The following is a 20,419-nucleotide window of genomic DNA, read 5'->3' on the forward strand; positions in this document are numbered from 1 at the left end:
ATTATAATAAGTCATACAAAGTAGAATCTGTAGATATATGTAGGTTGCTGTATGCTTTTGCTGGCTACAAATCATTTACTGAAAACATCAGATAATTTACAGCTTCACTCATACAGAGGAAAGGTACAGGAAAAAAATGAAAAACGATAAAGTCTAAAGCATTTTACACTGTGCTTGGCACTTCATTGGCTTTTAATAAATGTTAGTTTTTCTTCCTATTATCTGTTCAATATTCATAATAACTCTTGTTAAAGCATCAAGTCATTGATTAAGTGATAAATCAATTGATGAATTGATTTAACCAACAAAAGTGTTTAGATTGTCTCAAGTACCACATTAAGCTCTGAATTTCAAGATGGGAAGACTGGACCTTCCCTAATGGAACTACAGTGGTGTGGAGAGACAGACAAAAATAATCACTTACAAAGAAAATGATCATTTCCATAATGGAGCACAAAGCACCTAACTATGTGGCTATCAAAGAAGATTCTATAAGGGCAAGGAGATACGAAGGTGAGACCTGAAGATGAATTAGAGTTTGTAAAGCTGGTAAACCTGCAGCCCAGTGATTTATTATCTAAATAAGCAAGTTTAAAGTTATTATTTAGACTATTTTCTATATTCTGCTTTTATTATTTTTCTAAAAGTTCATCTAACTCCTTTAGTAAGGATACTTTTTCTGAATTTGTTTAGAGTTGGCCCTAGGGAAGGATGCAGAGTTTTGGTTGTTTTTTTTAGAAAGCAGTAACTGAAAAATCATCAGCATGGCCTCTGACCTATTTCATTACTTTCTATTTATGAAATACCATGTTTTAGAAGGCAAGTCTCACACTTTTCCACAGGGGTTACTGTGCCAAGATAACATGTAATTTAAATTATTTCAAATCTAAAATGTTTTCAATAAAGAAAACTGTTCAAAATGTGCAGGAGTATATGGGAGGGCTGGTGATCAGCTGTAACATGTTTATGTAAAATACATGTCAGAAGAAATTTATATTCTGGTATGTTAGACTACTGTTAAAAATCAGGGGGAACTTTCTTACTATAATAAAATAAAATTTCAGAAGAAATAGTGGAATCTAGTCATAAGTACATTTAAAATGATATAATAGCTTGAGAAGGAGGTGTATGTGATGCTTATTGATATATTAAGTTAAAAAAAAAGTTGTGTAAAATATCAGCCATTTGTCAAAAAATTATTTGCACAGAAAAAAGTATGGACAGATATACAACAATATTATAAAATTAATAATTTGTGGTTGGTTTATAATAATTAAAAATATGTACATTTTATATCTCTCCCTGTTGTGTTTGTTTGAATTTCTATTTTTCTATAATGACTATGAATTGCTTTTATAATAATAAAAAAATACATAATTTCAAAGTAAAGAAATCACTATGCATTGATTTTAAATGAGTTTTAAAATAATCTATATTTTTGATACACTACAGAATATTTAAAATGAAACAGTGTATCAAAAAATGAGAAAAGAAACCACTCAAAGAGATGGACTTGGTCAGAAATTTGAGAAAGGCTGTTGATCCCTGATATTGCATAGTACATCCGTGGATGATGGCAGGGAGATACAATGAGTTTTCTGTGGAAGACAGAAAGCAACCAAACACAGCAGGTGACTAAGGGATAAAATAGAAAATCCTAAAAATTGCTCATGAGAAGTTAGATTTTGTGATCATAAATTTTCAGCTTGATGAGAACACTAAGAATACCAAGAAAGGAATAAAATATACATACAAGACATAGACAGATACACATATACATATCGATATTGATATATATCAGAATGACCCTGGCAGAGTAAATGGTTAACACATTTGGCTGCTAATAAAAGGCTGGTGGTTCAAGTTCACCAACAGACACCTTGAAAGAAAGGCCTGTCAATACACTTCTGAAAAATCAGCCATTGAAAACCCTACGGAGCACAGTCCTACTCTGACGCCATGAGTCGAAATGAGTTAGAATCACCAGGAGTCGGAATGGACCTGACAGCATCTGGTACTGGTAAGTGACAATAGAGCAGCCCTAAGTTTTCTAGCCCCTGCGGGTAACACAAGTGCAACGAGACAGGGACTGCACAAGCTGCTGGACACTGGGGTAGTGGGCGGATACTACAAGGTATCTTGATTTTTAGTAAAGGCAATGGAGAAGTGGATATTGAATTAGAGAACATCCTCACAAGGCATAGTTTTTCTTTCCAGTTAATATCCAGCACCAAACCCAACAAGGCAATCTCAGCTCTTGATTATTCCACCTACAGGCAGAAATCCTAAACAGCATTGCTGCCGTGAAGAAAATTATTTCAAACTCATACTGAATTATAACATTATCCCAAAGCATTTGTGTTTGTCTGATGAAACAACCTTTTGATTTTTAACATTTTATGCCTTGATTTTTTTAAATATGTCTAATGTTGGGTCCCAGAGCCCTGGTGGCGCAGTAGTTAAGAGCTCGGCTGCTAACGAAAACATAGGCAGTTCAAATCCACCAGCCACCCTGGGGCAGTTCTACTTTATCCTATAGTGTTGCTGTGAGTTGGTAAGGTAATGTTGGGTCATAAAATAAAGGTTTGCTTTTCTGCTTTCAATAGATTTTTTATTTTTTATTCAAATGAATGTATCAAGTACAAAGAAAACCGCTAAACTCAGGGTGGTTTAATGAACACTATTTTCACACATAGATTCAATATTTTTCTATGTAACTTAGATCCACATTGACATTTTCATATTTGCTATTGTATGAATCACTCAGTTCCAAGATATGTTGCTGAACTGCTGATGAAGGAGAAGAAATGCTCACTAGTTTTAGTAACAGATTTTCAGTTGTCAAGTCAAATTATGGTTTTACATCATTTCTCTATTCACCCTATACTGGTATAAAATTTAAATGCCAATGATTGTAGGTATTAATAAGAAATTAAAATTCATATTTGAATGACTGCTAAGTAATGATTGACAGAATAAAATACAAAGTATGTAAGTTAAAGCTTACAACATGGCTGACACCATATTTTGTTTGACCTTTTGAATGTAATATGTACCCTGTTAGTATTTATACAGTCCTTTATATAGAAAATAAAAACTCAAAAATCACCTTGCAAGCATTCTTTATGTATTTTGGTTCACCCGATTACAAAAAACAAATATTAAATGAGACAGGCTAAAGAGAATATATGTCCACATTTCTAAACAAAAACTTATTAGAAATGCCTGAATGTTTAATCATACTAATGCCAAGATTCAGTGTTTAACTATATGATTTACTGACCAATAGCAAAGGATTTTTCTAATATAAGGACTCAAAAGGAAAATAATAAAGGAAAAGAATAAATCATTAGGATATAAAAGCTGAGAAAGCATTATTATTACTAAAGAGACAAATAACAAAAACATAAATGATTATTGCAGGTCTGAAGCCAGGGAAGAATTTCTGTTTATCTTTGATTACCCTTTGTTTCATAATGCTATTCACATGTTAAGTACAATAAGCATGTGGTTAAAAAAAATTTTAAATTTAAAGAGAAAATTGAAAGCATGTGGACATTCTTAATACCTTGTACCAATAAGTAGTTAATAAGCACCTATTATCAGCACCATAATTGTGCCAAGGAAGGGTAAGAAATGATCTTATCTAATTGGAGAATGAACATTAAATTACAGTCAAACTTAAGCTCTAAGCTCTGGGGACTATATTTACCATAGGAATTAAGCAGAATGGACTACACAGTGTTTCTTGGAAAAGGTAGTACTTTAGCTCAATACATACACAGTATGCACTCAAATTGGAGATAGATTTTTTATTCCCAAATTCTAATCAACTTGATTAGGAAATTTCATCTTACTACTTGAACCAAATTTTCATAAATTTAAAAAAAATCCTACATGATAGGAAATCCTACATCAAACAGATATTCCAACATGATCTCAAACTAAACAGAAAAAGATTGTAACTTTATATTTCTTTTAAAATTTCCTCTGTTCAACTTCCCTATCTGTCATGGCAGTATAAACATTTGATTAATTCTGCAAATCTGGAGGCTCCTAGCCATTCTAGGTTTCTAGCATGTGTCTGGAGATGGGAGAAGGCTCTCTACATTTAATGAACAACTATTATGTATCAGGGGTTATCTATAAGAAAATCACAAAATGTTGTGTGTAAAATAGTGTAAGAATGAAATTTTAAGGGGGGGCCACTTGTGGTTATCACGTTTCTTCCCACTTGAGTTCTACTGTCAGCTCAAGCTTTAATTCTGGAGACATTCTTTTCTGGAAAAAAAAATAAAGTTGAAACAAAATAAAACACCACTGTCACCCAGCATGGAAGACAGAGACAAAAGGTCATGGGTCACAGATAACTCAGATCAGAGAAAGCAGAGAGGTTCAGCACTTCCAAATTGATACAGACACCCTGGAATGCTGGGGCTGTGCAGTCCTGTGTTACCCAAAGGTTCTGTGGAGGGCTGGTGGGCTAACACCAGTCAGGGTACTGCTCGACCAACTGTGTGCCCTGGTGTATCTCACCCAGTAGGGGGCGCCATTTTTTAACTCACCCAAAGACTGAAGGCCTCGAACCTGTCACCCCCATGGAGGAAAGAAAATGTACAGTTAGAAACAAAGCCTCCTCAGAAATATGGATTGTTCAGTTTAGAATTTGAACTTTGAGAAAAAGACTGAAAATTTTCTGAAAATACTAACAAGAGATCCAATAAAATGAAATAAACGCTCAAAGGAGATTAGTGGGGAATAAAACTATGATGGAGTAAAGAAAAGCGGATCAAAGAATGTGTCTGATTTCAGCAGAGGAATCTTAGCTCTGGTAGGAGGAATGCCCTTCTCTAACCACATGAATGATGGGTTTTCAGATATTTAACCAACTAACCAACCAGCCAGTTGCCATTGAGTCACTTCCAACTCAGGGCAACCCTATGTGTGTCAGAGTAGAACTGTGCTCTTTAGGGTTTTCAATGGCTGATTTTTGGGGAAGTAGATGGCCAGGCCTTTCTTCTGAGGCACCTCTGAGTAGACTTGAACCTCCAACTTTCCAATAGAAGCTGAGTGTTTTAACTGTTTATACCACCAGGGACTCTTTCAGATTCTGAGGTCTGACCTTTTCCAGGTTCTGTCCACCTTTTTCCTGACCCATATTCCACTATGCAACGTGTGGGTCCAATAAGATTTATTCCCTCTCAGTCTTTTGCAAGAGGAGCTCTGTTGGTGCAGTGGTTAAGCACTAGGCTGCTAATCAAAAGGTCAACATTTTGAACCCACCAGCTGATCTGTGGGCGAAAGATGTGGCAGTCTGCCTCTGTAAAGATTTACAGCCTTGGAAACTGTATGGGGCAGCTCTACTCTGTCCTACAGGGTCACTATGAGTCGGAACTGACTTGATGGAAAAGGGTTACTCTGTTGCAGTTATTGTACCCACACTTTACACAGTGGAATATGGGTCCAGAAGGAGTTGGACAGGAACTGGAAAAGGCCAGGCCTCAGAAACAACAGGTAAGGTAGAAGATGAGTGTCAGTCACGTGAATCAAAATAGACAATTCACTGCAAGTTCTCTGCCCCCTTCTCCTTCATTCCTGCAATCAGGCATCAGTTCCTCCATTCCTTCTGAAAAAATCAGAGGGAGTCTTTTTAAGGACACAGAATGACTCCAGAAAAAAGAATTCTGAATTCTTCCATGGAACATTTATTTATAGTTATATATAAAATGTAAATATTATTGACTGCGACGATATGAAAGTCAAAAGGGTAGAAGTTCAGAGGTAAAAGGGAAAAGTGGAGCTAAAGGGAAGCATGAGGGCACAAATACCTTCATCTCACAGATGAACTGGAAATAAAGCTCTAAAGCTCCAAATGTGTTACTTATGTTTAAAAAGAAAACAGTTAAGGATCTAAACAAGGTGGGGTATTTATACGGGGAGATTGTTGAGAGGAAAATGTGATGTGATACACTCTAAGTGAACTACATCTCATTCATCACAGCAGTAATTAAATAGACATTGCCTGAAATTAATGAATCAAGAAACAGCATGATCATAATATTATTAAGAGATATGGTAGCAGAAGAAATAGTTGAAAGATTTAGAAGTGGTGGCCCCTGAGTTGTGGGCTAAGGGGTGAAAAAAGTGAGGTCAAGGGATTGTTGCTTGAAATTATTAGCTTTGATTCTTAATTAAAAAACAAATTCAAGTATACATGCATCATGAATTTAAAAAGAAGGAAAGATATCTAGGGTCTCTTTGTGTAAAAGATTAAAGTTATTATTTCTTTTCCAGGCCCCTTCTAGAGACACTTTCCTTTATCTTTCAGGACAGACCTTCCTGCAGAACTGATTTTTTAAAAAATCTCTTGTTTCATGCATTTCAATTAAAACATTTAACTGGGGAATATTTTAAACACACAGATAAGAACAGAAATTAATGATAGACATCTGTATTATCATCATTCACATTTGATGAATATTAACATTTTGCTATATTTGTACAAATCTTTATATATTTAGATATGGTTTGCTAATATTTTCTTTACCTTTTTGCATTTATATTTATAATTGACCAAAATTATTCTTTTTATACTGTCCTATACTGTTCCTTCTTGCCTCCATGAGTATTAAAAGGAGCCAAAGAACCTTTCCTTCATTGTGTAGTTTGGAAAGTTTTGGAAATGGGTCCTTGAGACTTTGGTAGACACTGATATGTTGCTGTCGGTAAATTATGAACTATTGATTTGATTTATTTAATGGTTATCAGGTTTACTATTTCTTTTTGAGTAAATTTTGCTCTTGATTTATTGTCAACTTCAAATATTCAAATATATTGGTAGAAAGTTGCTCATCTACTCTACTATATCCGTATTTATTCGTAATCTATGCTGTATCTATAATCACATCCTTCTTTTCATTCCTCATATTGCTTATATGTGCCATTTCTTGGCTTAATTGCTCTTATCTTCTGTGATTATTTGCCTGTTGATTCTAAGAATCAGCTTTCTATTGTGTCAACTTTGTCTGTTTTTTCTAGGTTATTAATTTCTGCTCCCATTTTTATTATTTTATTCCTTGTACTTTTTGTTGTTTTTTTCTAACTTTTTGAGCAGATACCTCAAACAATTATTTAGTTCTTTTCCTTGCCTAATATCTGCATTTAAAATGAGGTATTTCCCGTGCCACTTTATTTGTACCCCACAAATTTAGACATATAGTTTTATTTTCATTCAGTTATTAAATATTTTGTAATTTCCAATTTTTTTAATTCAATGAACGCCTTACTTTAAGTGTGTTTCTTTTATTTGAAAACGTTTTTGGGTCAATCTTCTTGCATCAATTTCTAATTTTATTGCATTTTGGTCAAGTGAATGTAGTTTGGGTGCTATTAGATCATTAAGATTTGCTGATACTTGCTTTGTGGTCTAGTTCGTGACTTTTTTCTTTGGCTAAGTTTTTTAAGTTTCACGCTTTATCTAGTAAGGCATCTAGTTGATACAGAATTCTATAAAACCATTAGGTTGAGCTTGTTAATGGAGTTTTAAAAATCTTCTGCATCCTTACATCTCTTTGTCTGATCAATCAATTTTTAAGAAAGATATGGTACATGGGACTGAGTTACTGGGCTGGAAGGCTAAGGACCATAGTCTCAGGGGACATCTAGGGCAAATGGCATTTCATAGCTCATAAAGATACTGTTCTACAGCCTAGTTTGATGAGTAGCATCTGGAGTCTTAAAAGCTTGTGTGCAGCCATCTAAGATATAACTATTGGTCTCTTCCCATTTGGAGCAAAGGGCAGTAACAGAAACCAAAGACTCAAGGAAGCAATTAGTCCACAGGAAAATGGCCCACATGAACCACAGCCTCCTCTAGACTAAGATCAGAAGAATTAGATGGTACCTGGCTATCATTAGATCGCTCTGACTAGGGACACAATGGAAGGTCCTGGTTAGAATGGGAGAAAAATGTAAAAAAAAATTCAAATTCATAAAAAAAGATGACTTATTGGACTGATAGAGACTGGAGGAACCCCTGAGACAACTGCCCTAAGACCTGGAACTGAAACCACTCCCGGAGGTCATTCAAATAATACACTGGCCTATAAAATAAACAATAACACCCATAAGGAATATGATTCTTATAACAATCAACTACATGAGACCAAAAGGGCAACATTTGCCCAAAAGCAAAGACAAGAAGGCAAGGAGGGGCAGGGAAACTGGAAGGAAGGAAATATGGAAGGCAAGGTGGAAATGAGGAGAGTGTTGACACATTGTGGGGACAGCAACCAATGTAACAGAACAATTTGTGTATGAATTGTTGAATGGGAAACTAATTTGCCATGTAAACTTTCACCTAAAACACAATAAATTGTTCAGAGAGAGAGAGAGATGGTACATCTTCCACTACTATTACATATTGACTTCTCTTTCTTATTCTGACATTTTTGTCTTTGACATTGTTGTGACCTTGCAGGTGCAAAATACTGGAATCTTCCTGATAAATTGTTCCTTTTATATACTGTAATGATTGTCTTTATCACTAATAATTCATTAAAAAATTAAGGCTATTTTGATTGTTATTAATATTGGTGTACCAGCTTCCTTCTGTTAAGTGTTTCCTTGGTATATCTTTTACCATCCTTTTGCTTTCAACTTTTCTGTATCCTTAGGGTTTAGTTATATTTTGTGTAAGTCATATATAGATTGTTGCTTTTATTAAAATCTAATCTGAAAATCATTATCTTCTAACTGGCAAATTTAAACTGTTTGCATTTATTAGGAAGTCACCTTGAGGCAGAGACAGTTATGACTCATCAAATATTCTATGTGCCTCTTCCTTTTGCTAGCCTTCCAACAGTTGTTGGGATCACAGGACCACTTCTGGCCAATGGACTGAGATAAGATAGGACCCAGCCAAGACAGATGAGAGCCAGGATGTCCCTTCCTTCTTCCTCTTCCCCTGCCAGGACAACCTTGAGTCTACTTGGTAGAGTGTAGCTACAAGATGGAGAAGGATTGTGTCTGACTCATATAAGGCTGATATAAGTCAGAAATAAACTTGAATCATGTTAAACCACCAAGATTTCAGCAGTTATTTCTTGAGACAAATAGTGATAATTACTCTGACCATTGTATTTGGATTTAATTCTAACATATATTGTGTTTTCTATTTACCATGATTTTTCTTTGCTTCTGTTTTTCTCCTTTTTGCTTTTTAAGGAATTTATTGAAAATTTTCCTCCCACCACACACTTAATTTTTTTTTTCTGTCTGCTTATTTGGAATGTATAGCTGTTATTTCTATTCTTTTATAATTATTTGCGTATACTTAACAAATGTTAATCAGTTTTTCTACTCTCCTCCCCAAAATTCAAGGACCCCAAAACTTTTAACTCTGATCCCCTTCTCCATTTTCCATGTTATTTTTCTCTTTTATTTTAATCCTACACATTTAGTAATTACTTTCACTATGGTTTTCACAGTGCTTACTTACATTTGCACACATTTATTATTTTTTGTTCAGTTTTGCCCCTTGAATCCTCACTTTCTTTGATTTTTGTTGATAGTCCTTTTGAAGTGTATTTTATAATAGCTCAGCAAGAGTCTATAAGTGGTAAAGCGAAATGTTATTTTTTTTTTTTGTCCTTCTCTCTGAATGATAGTTGAACTGGCTATAGAATTTTGAGTTGTCAGGCATCTTATATCAGCATGGTGAGGATATTATTGTATTGTCTTTTGACTTCTATTGAGACTTATGGGAAATATACTGTCAATATAATTCCTTTGTAGATAATGTACATTTTTTCTTTAGATTATTTTAAGGTTTTGTTTTATTTTTCCTTTTGGTTTCTGTTGTTTAACAATGCTCTTTTTAGGTGTGGGTTCATTTTTATTTATTATGATGGGCTTCCTTAATTTAAGGAATCATGTCTTTTACTAATTCTTTAAAACTTTCAATATTGTCTCTTAGTATTGCTTCTCCCCATTCTCAGCCTTCTCAATTTCCCTAACTCCTAATAGACTTAGGTTATTGCTCTTGTATCTTAAACTTTTTTTGTATTTTACCATGTTTCTTGCATTCTGGGTAATGTGTTAAGCTCTTTCAATAAACCAATTTCCTTTTCTGTTGTTTATAATCTGCTGTTTTGTCCTTCTACTCAATTTTTTATTTTAATTACTTTTTTTTTCATTTTTAGCAATTTCTATTTACTTCTTTTATAAATATTCATAATCTCTTTAGTTCTTATGGCATGCTCTTTTTATCATTATTTTAACATTTTAAACACATTTATTTTTATATTCTCTTTCACACTATTCAATAATCTCAGGATCATGTCAAGTTAATACACCTCCGTGCTGTATCTGCTCACCCTCTCTTCTAGTTGATTATTTACTTATGTGGTTTGTAAATATGTGTGAGCTAAACTTTAGCAGTAGTGTGTTTCCGAAAAACCATGTTCTCTGGGCTGAGGAATGATATCAACAATTTGCTTTGCATATACTCCTAGATGTTCTGGGGGTTTTAAGGACTAGTGTTTTGTTTTGTTTTTTCTTTCTTTCCCAGTAGTTTCTCATCTTGGAGAGTCTTCTACCATGTGGGTGGTACAAATTTGGGGTTCAACTCATAGGATTCTGGTTTCATTTTCTTATGAGAGACATTTGTCACTATTATTAACTCCTGAGAAGAATCAAGACTGCTTCTAGTGGTTCTGGACTGGTATGTATATATATATGTGTGTGTTCACTGAGGGGATAATTCTCCTGGGTCTTGGATTTTGGCACACTTTCAATTCATGATTCCTCTTTTGTAGGTTCAGAGGAAGTCTGTGATGTCTTTCTTACTGCATGTTTTAAAATTACAGCCCCCAGGTATTATGATCTGTGTTTATATTCCAAACTCACTCAGTTACCAAGGTGTTAGCTCTAGTGTATGCATTCTAGTTTTGTGTTCCTTCTTTATTTTTAGATTTACTTTCTTTCTACCCTAAAGTATGTATTACATTTGGCAGGTTATGTTTTATCTAGCATATCTATGTATTTCTAACATCAAGGAGGTTCTGAATTAACTCAATCTGCCATGTTGTCAGAGATTCCTGTCTTTCCTTTATATTATTTTTGCTTCCTATCAGGGTTTGTCTTCTCACTGATCTGCCATAGAAGAATAAATTAAAAAATCAAGTTCTTTTCCTCAGACTATTGACCCTAAAGCAAGAAAAAGACTCTTTTAAGGTTTTCTATATATTTTTATTCTTCTCACATTAGGAAATAAACACTGGGGAGGTACTTACAATAGCAGTCCATGTATTTATTAGAATACATGTGTCTAAGGCTTTAAACTTATTTAATTTTTAGGTATATTCTTCTCCTGTATAATTTCACTTTTCCTAGACTTCTCCCTTTTGCTTTAGTTTATCTTACAGCTTGCCTACCCAGCACTATTCTTTACTAACTATCCTATTATGGTTGTTTCTATGAGAAAATGCATTAATTTCATACTACCCTCCCTTTTTCTGTATTTTGTATTGTTTTTCCTAGAAACCCCTGAGAAAACCCCTGTCAAAGATTTTGGGAATGATGACTCCCAGGAAGGATGGGCAATTGCAGCAAGTGAGAAAACCTGAGTTTGGAGAATGAAGAGGAAGGCCACATTGTGTACTGGTGCTGTCTCAATTTCTAATGCTCTTATTGCAGATTTTACAACTAAACACTGAGACAAGATGAGAAATGGGATTTTGTACTAGATGGTATTAAGGAACATTGTCAGTGGGTGTGTGTGCATGTGTGTGTTTGTGTGTGTGTGAGGGAGTAAGTGAGAAAAAGGGAGAGAGAGAGAGAGAGACTGACTGAGACAATGGAAGTAACTTCAGGGATGAAGAAGACAGGACAGAAGAGAGAAAACCTTCAGCTGCCATGGGAAGGGAAAAGGTGATTATTTTTTAAACAGACGATACCTAGTGAAGTTAAAGACTGCCTCAACTTTTTCCACCTCAAAGTATGTAAACCACAGTATCACATTTCATTGACTTAGAGAAGGGAGGAAGGAAGGGAAGGAAAAAGAAGAGGAAGGAAGGAAGAGAAGGAGGGAAGGAAAACCAAAAACCTGTTGCCATCTAGTCAATTTTGACTCATAGTGACCCTATAGGACAGAGTAGAACTGCCCCATAGGGTTTCCAAGAAGTGGCTGGTGGATTCCAACTGCCAGCCTTTTGGTTAGCAGTCAAACTCTTAACCACTACGACACGAGGGAAGGAAGGAAGATCCTATTTCAAGACAGGTGGAGATTATGTAAGGATTGTTGTGTGATGATTGTTCATCATAAAGATCGGTAATTATAGAATTCATTACATGTATCCTTATCTTTCTGTTATTTGATGTTTGGATATACCAGTTTCAAGCATACAACTTCCAAGCCCCTTCCAGTAAATAAGGGTGGAAGAAGATCTCATATCCCAATGTTACTGAGACATGACCACTATGACTGGTGGTCATGCCAAGTGTACCAGGAACATATGAAGTAAATTGTATCTATTTGCTCTCCTACTTCTAATATCTGAGCTGATTGATGATGCAGGTATCAAGTGACTCTGTGATGTGGAAATTAAAAAAAAACAAAAAAATTAACTCTATCATTTTAGATTCTGAAGGTTTTCTACTGTTTATAGGATCAAAGCAATTAAGATTAGAAAAAAAGTTTCTAGATCCCCATACTCAATTTCCTAAACTGTGACATATTTCTTATCTCTTTTTTCTTGAATCCACCTAAGAAAAGTATTACATGAGATGTTATCTTGGAGATTATATATAAGAGAAAAAAAAAGCTATAGATTGTGTTTGTTCCCATCCAACACTAATAGAAGAATAGTGTCTGTTTCTTGATAATTCTTAAGTTCTTAAAAATAATATTTTATCCTGATAGTTAAAGAAATCATCTTTGCAAAACTAGTACCTGTTACTCTTTACGTAGGAATAGTTCAAACTTAAGTTGTATAGATCCTCCTCCTGCTAATTATTTAATTAAGATTAAAGATCAACTTTCTTATCACTCACATTTTCCTTTCAATTCCATTCTTGATTTTGTGTATATGTTTATAAATAGGCAGAATTCGGTTAATTACTAGAGTGAAGTTAATTTAAAAATGAGGTCTCCATTATGCTTAGAGGTTATATCTACCCATTCAGTTGTTTCTCTTCCTAAGGTATTTTCTATACTTCCCCCCCCACTTAAATTATTTCACCTCCATTTTCTTCACAGTAGTAATTGGTTGGTTTATTCCTTGTTTAATATGTCTTTCTTTTTTTTCTTCTCCTGCAAATGCCTGCTTTGTTTCTGTATCTTTATTGCTTTGCAATTCATTGGAAACATTGTTCCTTCTGTAGAGCTAGATTCAAACAACTAGAGGATTCTTCTGTATTGTCATCCTTTGAATTCTTTCATAGATGAATGATAAACGTAATCTCACTCGTGTGTTTATCTATAGCTCTGGCAATTATACTAGATCTTACAGGATGCTAGTCCTATCTAGGTGATTGCTCAAGTTAATATTTAGTAAACTTATTTTTTCCAGTAAAATAAAACTATAATATAATGACTTATTAAAATTAAAACTTTATTCTGTTCATGAAACACAGTCCAACAAAGTTCCCGGGACAAATCAGTCTTCTTTGTGTTCACTAATAATCATTTAATAAGTCAATGATTCTCTTTAGTATTTGTCTTGTAATTTTTCAGACATTTAATTATTTTTGCGTGGAAAGAGAGAAGAAATGATGATAACAGGGGGACATGTTGCAACAAATTACAACTTACCATAGGTCTGTGTCTGAGGTTGGCTAGTATCAAGTATAAACCTTGGTGGTAAGGAGAAGTTTACATTTCATGTTGGCATAAAAATGAGAGTCTGTTAAGTGTAAAATGATAGTATTAAATTTGAATAAAATTAAACAACTCCTTAACTTAAAATGGTAAAGGAAGTTTATAAGGTTGAAACAGTGACAAAAGCAGTATTTTTATTGGTACATAAGATTGTAAATAGGCACAAGAGATGTTAATTAAATGAATGAAATTCATTCATTCATTCATTCATCCATCCATCCATGACTATTCAAGGACTGTACTAGATGCTGCAAAAGATCATCCAATAAAACACAGGTTAGTTGAAAATGTTAAAGGTGAAAATCTGTGTCTTTAAAATAGAAAATAATCTATAAGAAGATGGGTAAAGAATTCAGTTTAGATATGAAAAGTAGGTTCTTTTTAAAATTTCTGCGATGATTGTGTCAACATTTTCAGTAAAGGGAAAACAGAATACATGGTATTAGTAGAGCTCTTTCCAAAGAAGCCAAACACAGTAGAATTGCTGATGAAATATGATGTTTTCAGTATAACTAAAAAACCAAAACCTCTATGATTGTGGTTAAAAGGCTCTAATATCCCTGAGAGCCAAGAAAACATTTGTGCCAAATACCAAAGCAAAGAAGATATTGATCAGTTTCTTTAATACCAATTGTTTGTGCATATTTCATTCAGAGTCAAATGCCTGATCAGGTTTTGTTTGTTTTTGTTTTTTCTAGAAATTCTGATGCATTTAGGGGATGCTGTGTGAAGCAAAGGAGCAGTTCTGAACTTCTTAACTCATGGTGTGAGTCCTATGAAATGTTTTTTGACCTAAAATAGTATTACCAAGGTTTGTCATATGACTTACTTACAAAATGTTGCTTTATGTGTAAAAGATGAGCATTTATCACTACTGAAGATATTCAAAGAAGGTTATATAACTCAGAACCCAAAAAAATTGTATAATATTAGATATAAATGTATTTGAGCAATGATAGCAGCAAAAGTTAAGAGCTTTTCAATGGATAAAGACAGTATAAATAGTTTAGAAGCATATGACCCTATATGTTTTGTTAAAAGTATACTTTTATAGTGAAACTTCAAATAAAACCAAACTGTGTGCAACTACAAGCCCATAAGCGCAGTCTTAATTTTTAAGGTATCTTCTTACTGATGACATTTCAAATAATGGTGATGAATTTCTCTGTCCAGAGTCTCCTGTTTATCTCTTTTTCTTCTGTGAGTTGGTGGCACAGACCTGTTTGGCATCTGCGATAATTTCAAGATTCTGACTGTGATAAGTAGTGGGCTGACTGAGAAAAGAATTCTCCTATGACCACGAAACGTTGAGTTTATTTTGGATGAAGTTTAAAGAGAGCATTGAAAATAATTAGAAACAAATATTCTAATTCACTGGGATTTTTCCAGAGCCTACCAAAGAAATAAATTTTCAAATAGTTTAACCTCCATTCCCTGCAAATAACTATTTTTTCCTTACCAGTTCTGTAGCTTCATCTGCAAGACCTTTGGCTTCTTTGGCAACTTTCTCTGCTTCATCAATACAGTCCTTAATATTGCTGTAAGCTTTGAAGGCCGCAGTGGCATTGAAGGAAATGTTTTTAGCCTCATCAAGGATTCTGTTGGGATAACCCAAAAAAAACATCAGAGCAGTTGGTCCTCAAATGAAGAACATTTTACCTATAACAGATATGACTTCCAGGTGATTGCTGACAATATAATTGTGTTAATTCCAAACCACAGTGAGGATGTACTTGCTTATCATATCGTGTTATAGTTTACAATTCAAACTCACATCCCTAAATAATCCAGCTGTGAGCTCTACCAACATATCATTTTTTTTTGTGATAAAAATATATATAACATAACATTTGCCAATTCAACATTTTTCAGGTATACAATTTAATGATATCAATTACATTAATCACGTTGTTTAACCACCACTACCAACACGTCTTATATACCTACAGCATCCTCCAAAAGCTTCTGTGACCACAGACGCTATTCAAGTGTGTGGAATAAGACAATTGCTTATGTTTCTTTGTGAAGCATGCTACACGTTTCAGAACACTTATTCACATTGTTGGACTGAATTTCCCCAAATCTCTACAGGTAGGCATACTTCCCAGATGAGGAAAAATGAATCTCAGGAAGGTTAAATGGCTTGCCTCAGGTCACATGACCAATAATAGGTAACTGATTAAGGGCTATAGCAAACCTGGGTCCCCTGACTGCTAGCTTACTTCTTTATGTATTACCCCTTACTCAATTATAAAATGTGTTGTGCATGTCACGCCCATAATTTTCAAATATTAACATTTTTCTTTGTATCATATGAGTATTTTAAGGATTTAATAGTGTCTCCCAAAAAGAAATGTGGATACCCTGGTGGCACAGTGGTTAAGAGCTTGGCTGCTAACCGAAAGGTCGGCAGTTTGAACCCACCAGCTGCTTGTGGGAAAAAGCCATGGTATTCTGCTTCCGTAGAGATTACAGCCTTGGAAACCCTAAAGGGCAAATCTATTCTGTCCTATAGTGTCGCTATGAGTAGGAACAGACTTGATGACAATGGGTCCCTATAAATATGACCATGTTTGGAAATAGGGGTTTTCTTTGTTATTTTAATGAGGTCATACAAGAGTAGGGTGGGTCCTAAACCTAATTACGTCTGCGTGGTGTCTTATGAAGAGAGCAGAATAGACACAGACACATACAGGTGGAAGACAGATACCATATGAGGACCTGTCTACAAGCAAAGGAACAGTAAGTATTGCCAGCAGACAGCAGAAATTAGGAGAGAGGCCCTCAGAAGGAATCCACAGCCAAGACTCTGATCTGGACTTTTAGCTTCCAGATCTGTGAGAAAATAAATTTATGTTTTTTAAAACCACCCATCTATGGTCTAGTGGTCTATTTGTTACGACACACTAGGTAACTAAGACAAGTATTAAGTATTAAGCCTTGCACATGGCGGATGTTAAATACAAATGTATTTGGAAAATTATTCTTGGGGTTAATAGCACCTATACTTATCATGGCAAACCCCAAATTGCTCTATATACTTAAGTAGGGAAAGCATATCAGAATTACCTAGAAAGCTGTTTACAAACCATACATGCCCTTTTCGCTTGCCTCTTCCTCCTCTGACCCATTTAAGAATCCCAGCTATAGTAAGCTATTATTATAATAAGGAGTATGCAGTGTCTCCCTGGAATTTGGAACAGAAAAGAAAGATTAAAACTCACTGGCTAAAGGTTATATATGGGGCCACATTTTCCAAAGCCACTCATTTAAAAAAAACAAATTATTTTGATTGCATTAGAAATATAAAACTGAAACTTGATGCAGAATGTGTATTTACATATCATTATTTAAAATGCTAATAAGACAACCACTGCGCTCTCTAATAAAGAACAGAAAATATTTTTTTTCTAAGTGTAGCCTAGGGCTATATTCACTCCCTACCAAGCCACATTTGCATCCACTTTTAACTCAGACTTTTGATGCCACTCCAGTAGAGCTTTGCCTAGACTCGCCTAATTAAGCTCTTCCACAGAAAGGCCATGTAGCTAGCATATTCATAATTACACAATCAAGATTGCAAAGCAATTCTCTACCATTTTTTTTTATTCAAAACTTTTGAACAAATGTCATCACACGAAGACATTTTCCAACAACAAATGACATACCCATCAAGGACAGCAGAGGAGTCATTCAACTGAGCAGCATGGCTCTCGGCCTGGGACACCTTCTCAGCAAGCTTCCTGTCCTTGATTTCTCTGGAGAGGTCATCTATTCTATCTTTAAGCTCTTCAGACATTGGCGGCAATTTCGTTTGAATGTCTTCAACGTACTGATATATACAGGAGAGAGGACACTTTAAGCAAGCAACTCCAAGCCTTCTCTCATTTACTATATTCTCTATGAGACATGATTACACACACGCTTAGTTTTTTTTAATGAAACTTCAAATTTACTAACTTGGCAAAAAGAGAATAAAGAATAAAGCACCTATCTAATGATAGCAATTAGGATATTTATGAAGCCAATTTATACCAAGAAGAACCTAATTCTCTAAAATATTTTCTACTTCTTAGGTATAAATGGTAGTCGTTAGGAACTTTTAGACCATTTGCATTTCTATGACCATTTATTACTGTGTGTAATGCATTAGACACTATGTTAACAAGTTTGTTTGTAGATTTACATTTTTCTTTTAACTGATGTTATATAAATTTTGAAGCAGATCGTAAGTGCTGCCCTAGGAAAAATAGATGCCCTTCATTAATACGGTTAAAAAAAAATACAGGTTTGTGTGTGGGGGAACAATAGGAGATCAAAAGGAGAACCAAGTGAAAGTAGGTAACCAAACAAACAAACATATATATATATATATTAATATTTGCTTATAGTACTGAGGTTTATCATTTTTTTCCATTTATGAGCACCTATGTTGTTATCCCTGGAGCCCTGGTAGTGCAGTGGTTAAGAGCTCAGGCTGCTAACCAAAAGGTAGGTAGTTTGAATCTACTAGCTGCTCCTTGGAAACCCTATGGAGCATTTCTACTCACTATGAGTTGGAACTGACTCAATGGCACCTAACAACAAATCAACAACAATGTTACCATTGTTCTTTTAACTTTGTACTTATATCAAATACTTACGTCTATCACTGAGTTGATTCCATCTGCAAGACGGTTGGCTTCATCAAGGATGTCATTGCCTTCTTTTAAAGTGTTCTCAGTTTGTCGTTTGCCATATTCAAGAGCCTCCTTCATTTTCTGTAGTACAGTGTGAACAAAGGATCAAAATGCCATTTGGGTAAAACCCTATCCAGCCCTGTATTCCTGACTTTCTTGAGATGACTGGAAAAAAAAAAACCTCATGAACAAGTTATATTATGTTGACAGTGTGGCGAGATGAGAGCAATATAAACTACCAGCCAGTACTCCAAGAATTCTTCTATTTAGATGCCTGCACAGGTAATTTCTTCCTCCCACTGTGAGAGAGTCATCCAAGTGAATAAAAGTTATGTGATAGTGGCTGAAGATTTAAAACTATTTTTAAAACAATATGGACATCCACTTTTAACGAAAATGTAAGTGCTGAATATGTACTAATGATTCTCTGGCAGTATCCTGAATTACAATGGAACTGCATATTGATTTCCACATGAGTACTTTGTGAGCATAAACATAAGTAGATTTATTTTATAGGAATTCTGTATAATTGGAAGAAGAAGGATTCTTAAGTTTATTTAGGGGGTGTGTTTTGCAATGGTTAAGCCCTGAGCTGCTAACTGAAAGGTCGATGATTCAAGCCTACCAGTGTCTCTGCAAGAGAAAAGACCTGGCGATCTGTTTCTGTAAAGATTACAGCCTAGGAAACTTTATGGGGAAAGTTCTACTTTCATACAGGGTCACGACGAGTCAGAATCGACCTGATGGCACACAACAACAACAGCAGCAACAGGGGAGTGCTTTTTTTGTAATCTTTTCTTTCTTTTTTTTTATTGAGTTTTGGGTGAAAGTTTACACAGCAAGTTAGGTTCCCTTTTGACAATTTCCACACAAATTGTTCAGTGACATTAGTTACTTTTATCACAAAGTGTCAGCATTCTCTTTAATTGTGTTTTGCTTGTTCCATTTCCAGTACTCTAGTTTCCCTGTCCCCTTATCTTCTCATCTTTGCTTTTGAGTAATTGTTGACCTTTTGGTCTTATACTAATGGTTTTTAAGTAAAGCACCAATGGTACAGGTAATATCCTTTATTTTGTGTGCCACTCTGCAATTTCATTAAAGGGAGATCTCAGGGGATATGCTTGGTTCTGGATTTAAAGAGTGTCTCAGGGTGATAGTCTCAGGGAGTCCTCTGTTCTCTATTGCTCAGTTTATCTGGCTTCTTCTTCCTTCATTTTTTAAAAGAATTTGAGTTCTGCTCCGCATTTTTCTCCTATTCATGACCATCTATTGTGACTCTGGTCAGAATGGTCAGTGGTGGTAGCTGGGCACCATCTAAGTCTTCTGGTCTCAGGGTAGATGAAGTTGTGGCTTGTGTAGACTTGTTTCTTTTCTGAGATTTTGGTTACCTTCTTACTATTTTGTTCCTTGTGAATAGAGACCCATAGCTGTATCTTAGATAGCCACTTGCAAGCTTTTCAGACCCCAGATGCTACTCACTTCACTGGGATGCAGAACGTGATTTTTTGTGAACTATTTTATGCCAATTGACTGAGTTGTTCCATAAGACTACAGTCCTAAGCTTTCAAAACCAGAAAACCAATCTTTGAAAGTATTTTTTTTATGTCTGTGGAGTATCTATCTTTGTGTCTTCAATGAATATATGTGCCTGCACCTATATATTTGTATTTACACATACCTATGGATACTTCTGAAAACCCTGGTGGCCTAGTGGTTAAGAGCTACGGCTGCTAACCAAAAGGTCAGCAGTTCAAATTCACCAGGTGCTCCTTGGAAACCCTATGGGACAGTTCTATTCTGTCTTATAGGGTCACTATGAGTTGGAATCAACTTGATGGCAAAGGGTATAGAAAATTCTATC

General features: G+C 34.9%; 1 protein-coding gene across 1 annotated transcript in view; it reads right to left on the reverse strand.

Annotated features, from left to right (window-relative positions):
* Positions 1-20,419, reverse strand: part of LAMA2 (laminin subunit alpha 2) — a gene marked incomplete at its 5' end in the record, with an annotated part of 457,095 nt that overhangs the window by 115,408 nt on the left and 321,268 nt on the right. The window contains 3 exons of the mRNA XM_012554936.2: positions 15,339-15,477; positions 17,548-17,711; positions 18,523-18,639. Coding sequence (XP_012410390.1) covers positions 15,339-15,477; positions 17,548-17,711; positions 18,523-18,639 — 420 coding nt within the window. The remainder of the gene's footprint in view (positions 1-15,338; positions 15,478-17,547; positions 17,712-18,522; positions 18,640-20,419) is intronic.

This window comes from Trichechus manatus, unplaced genomic scaffold (assembly GCF_000243295.1).
Source record: "Trichechus manatus latirostris isolate Lorelei unplaced genomic scaffold, TriManLat1.0 scaffold00002, whole genome shotgun sequence".
Classification (NCBI taxonomy): domain Eukaryota; kingdom Metazoa; phylum Chordata; class Mammalia; order Sirenia; family Trichechidae; genus Trichechus; species Trichechus manatus.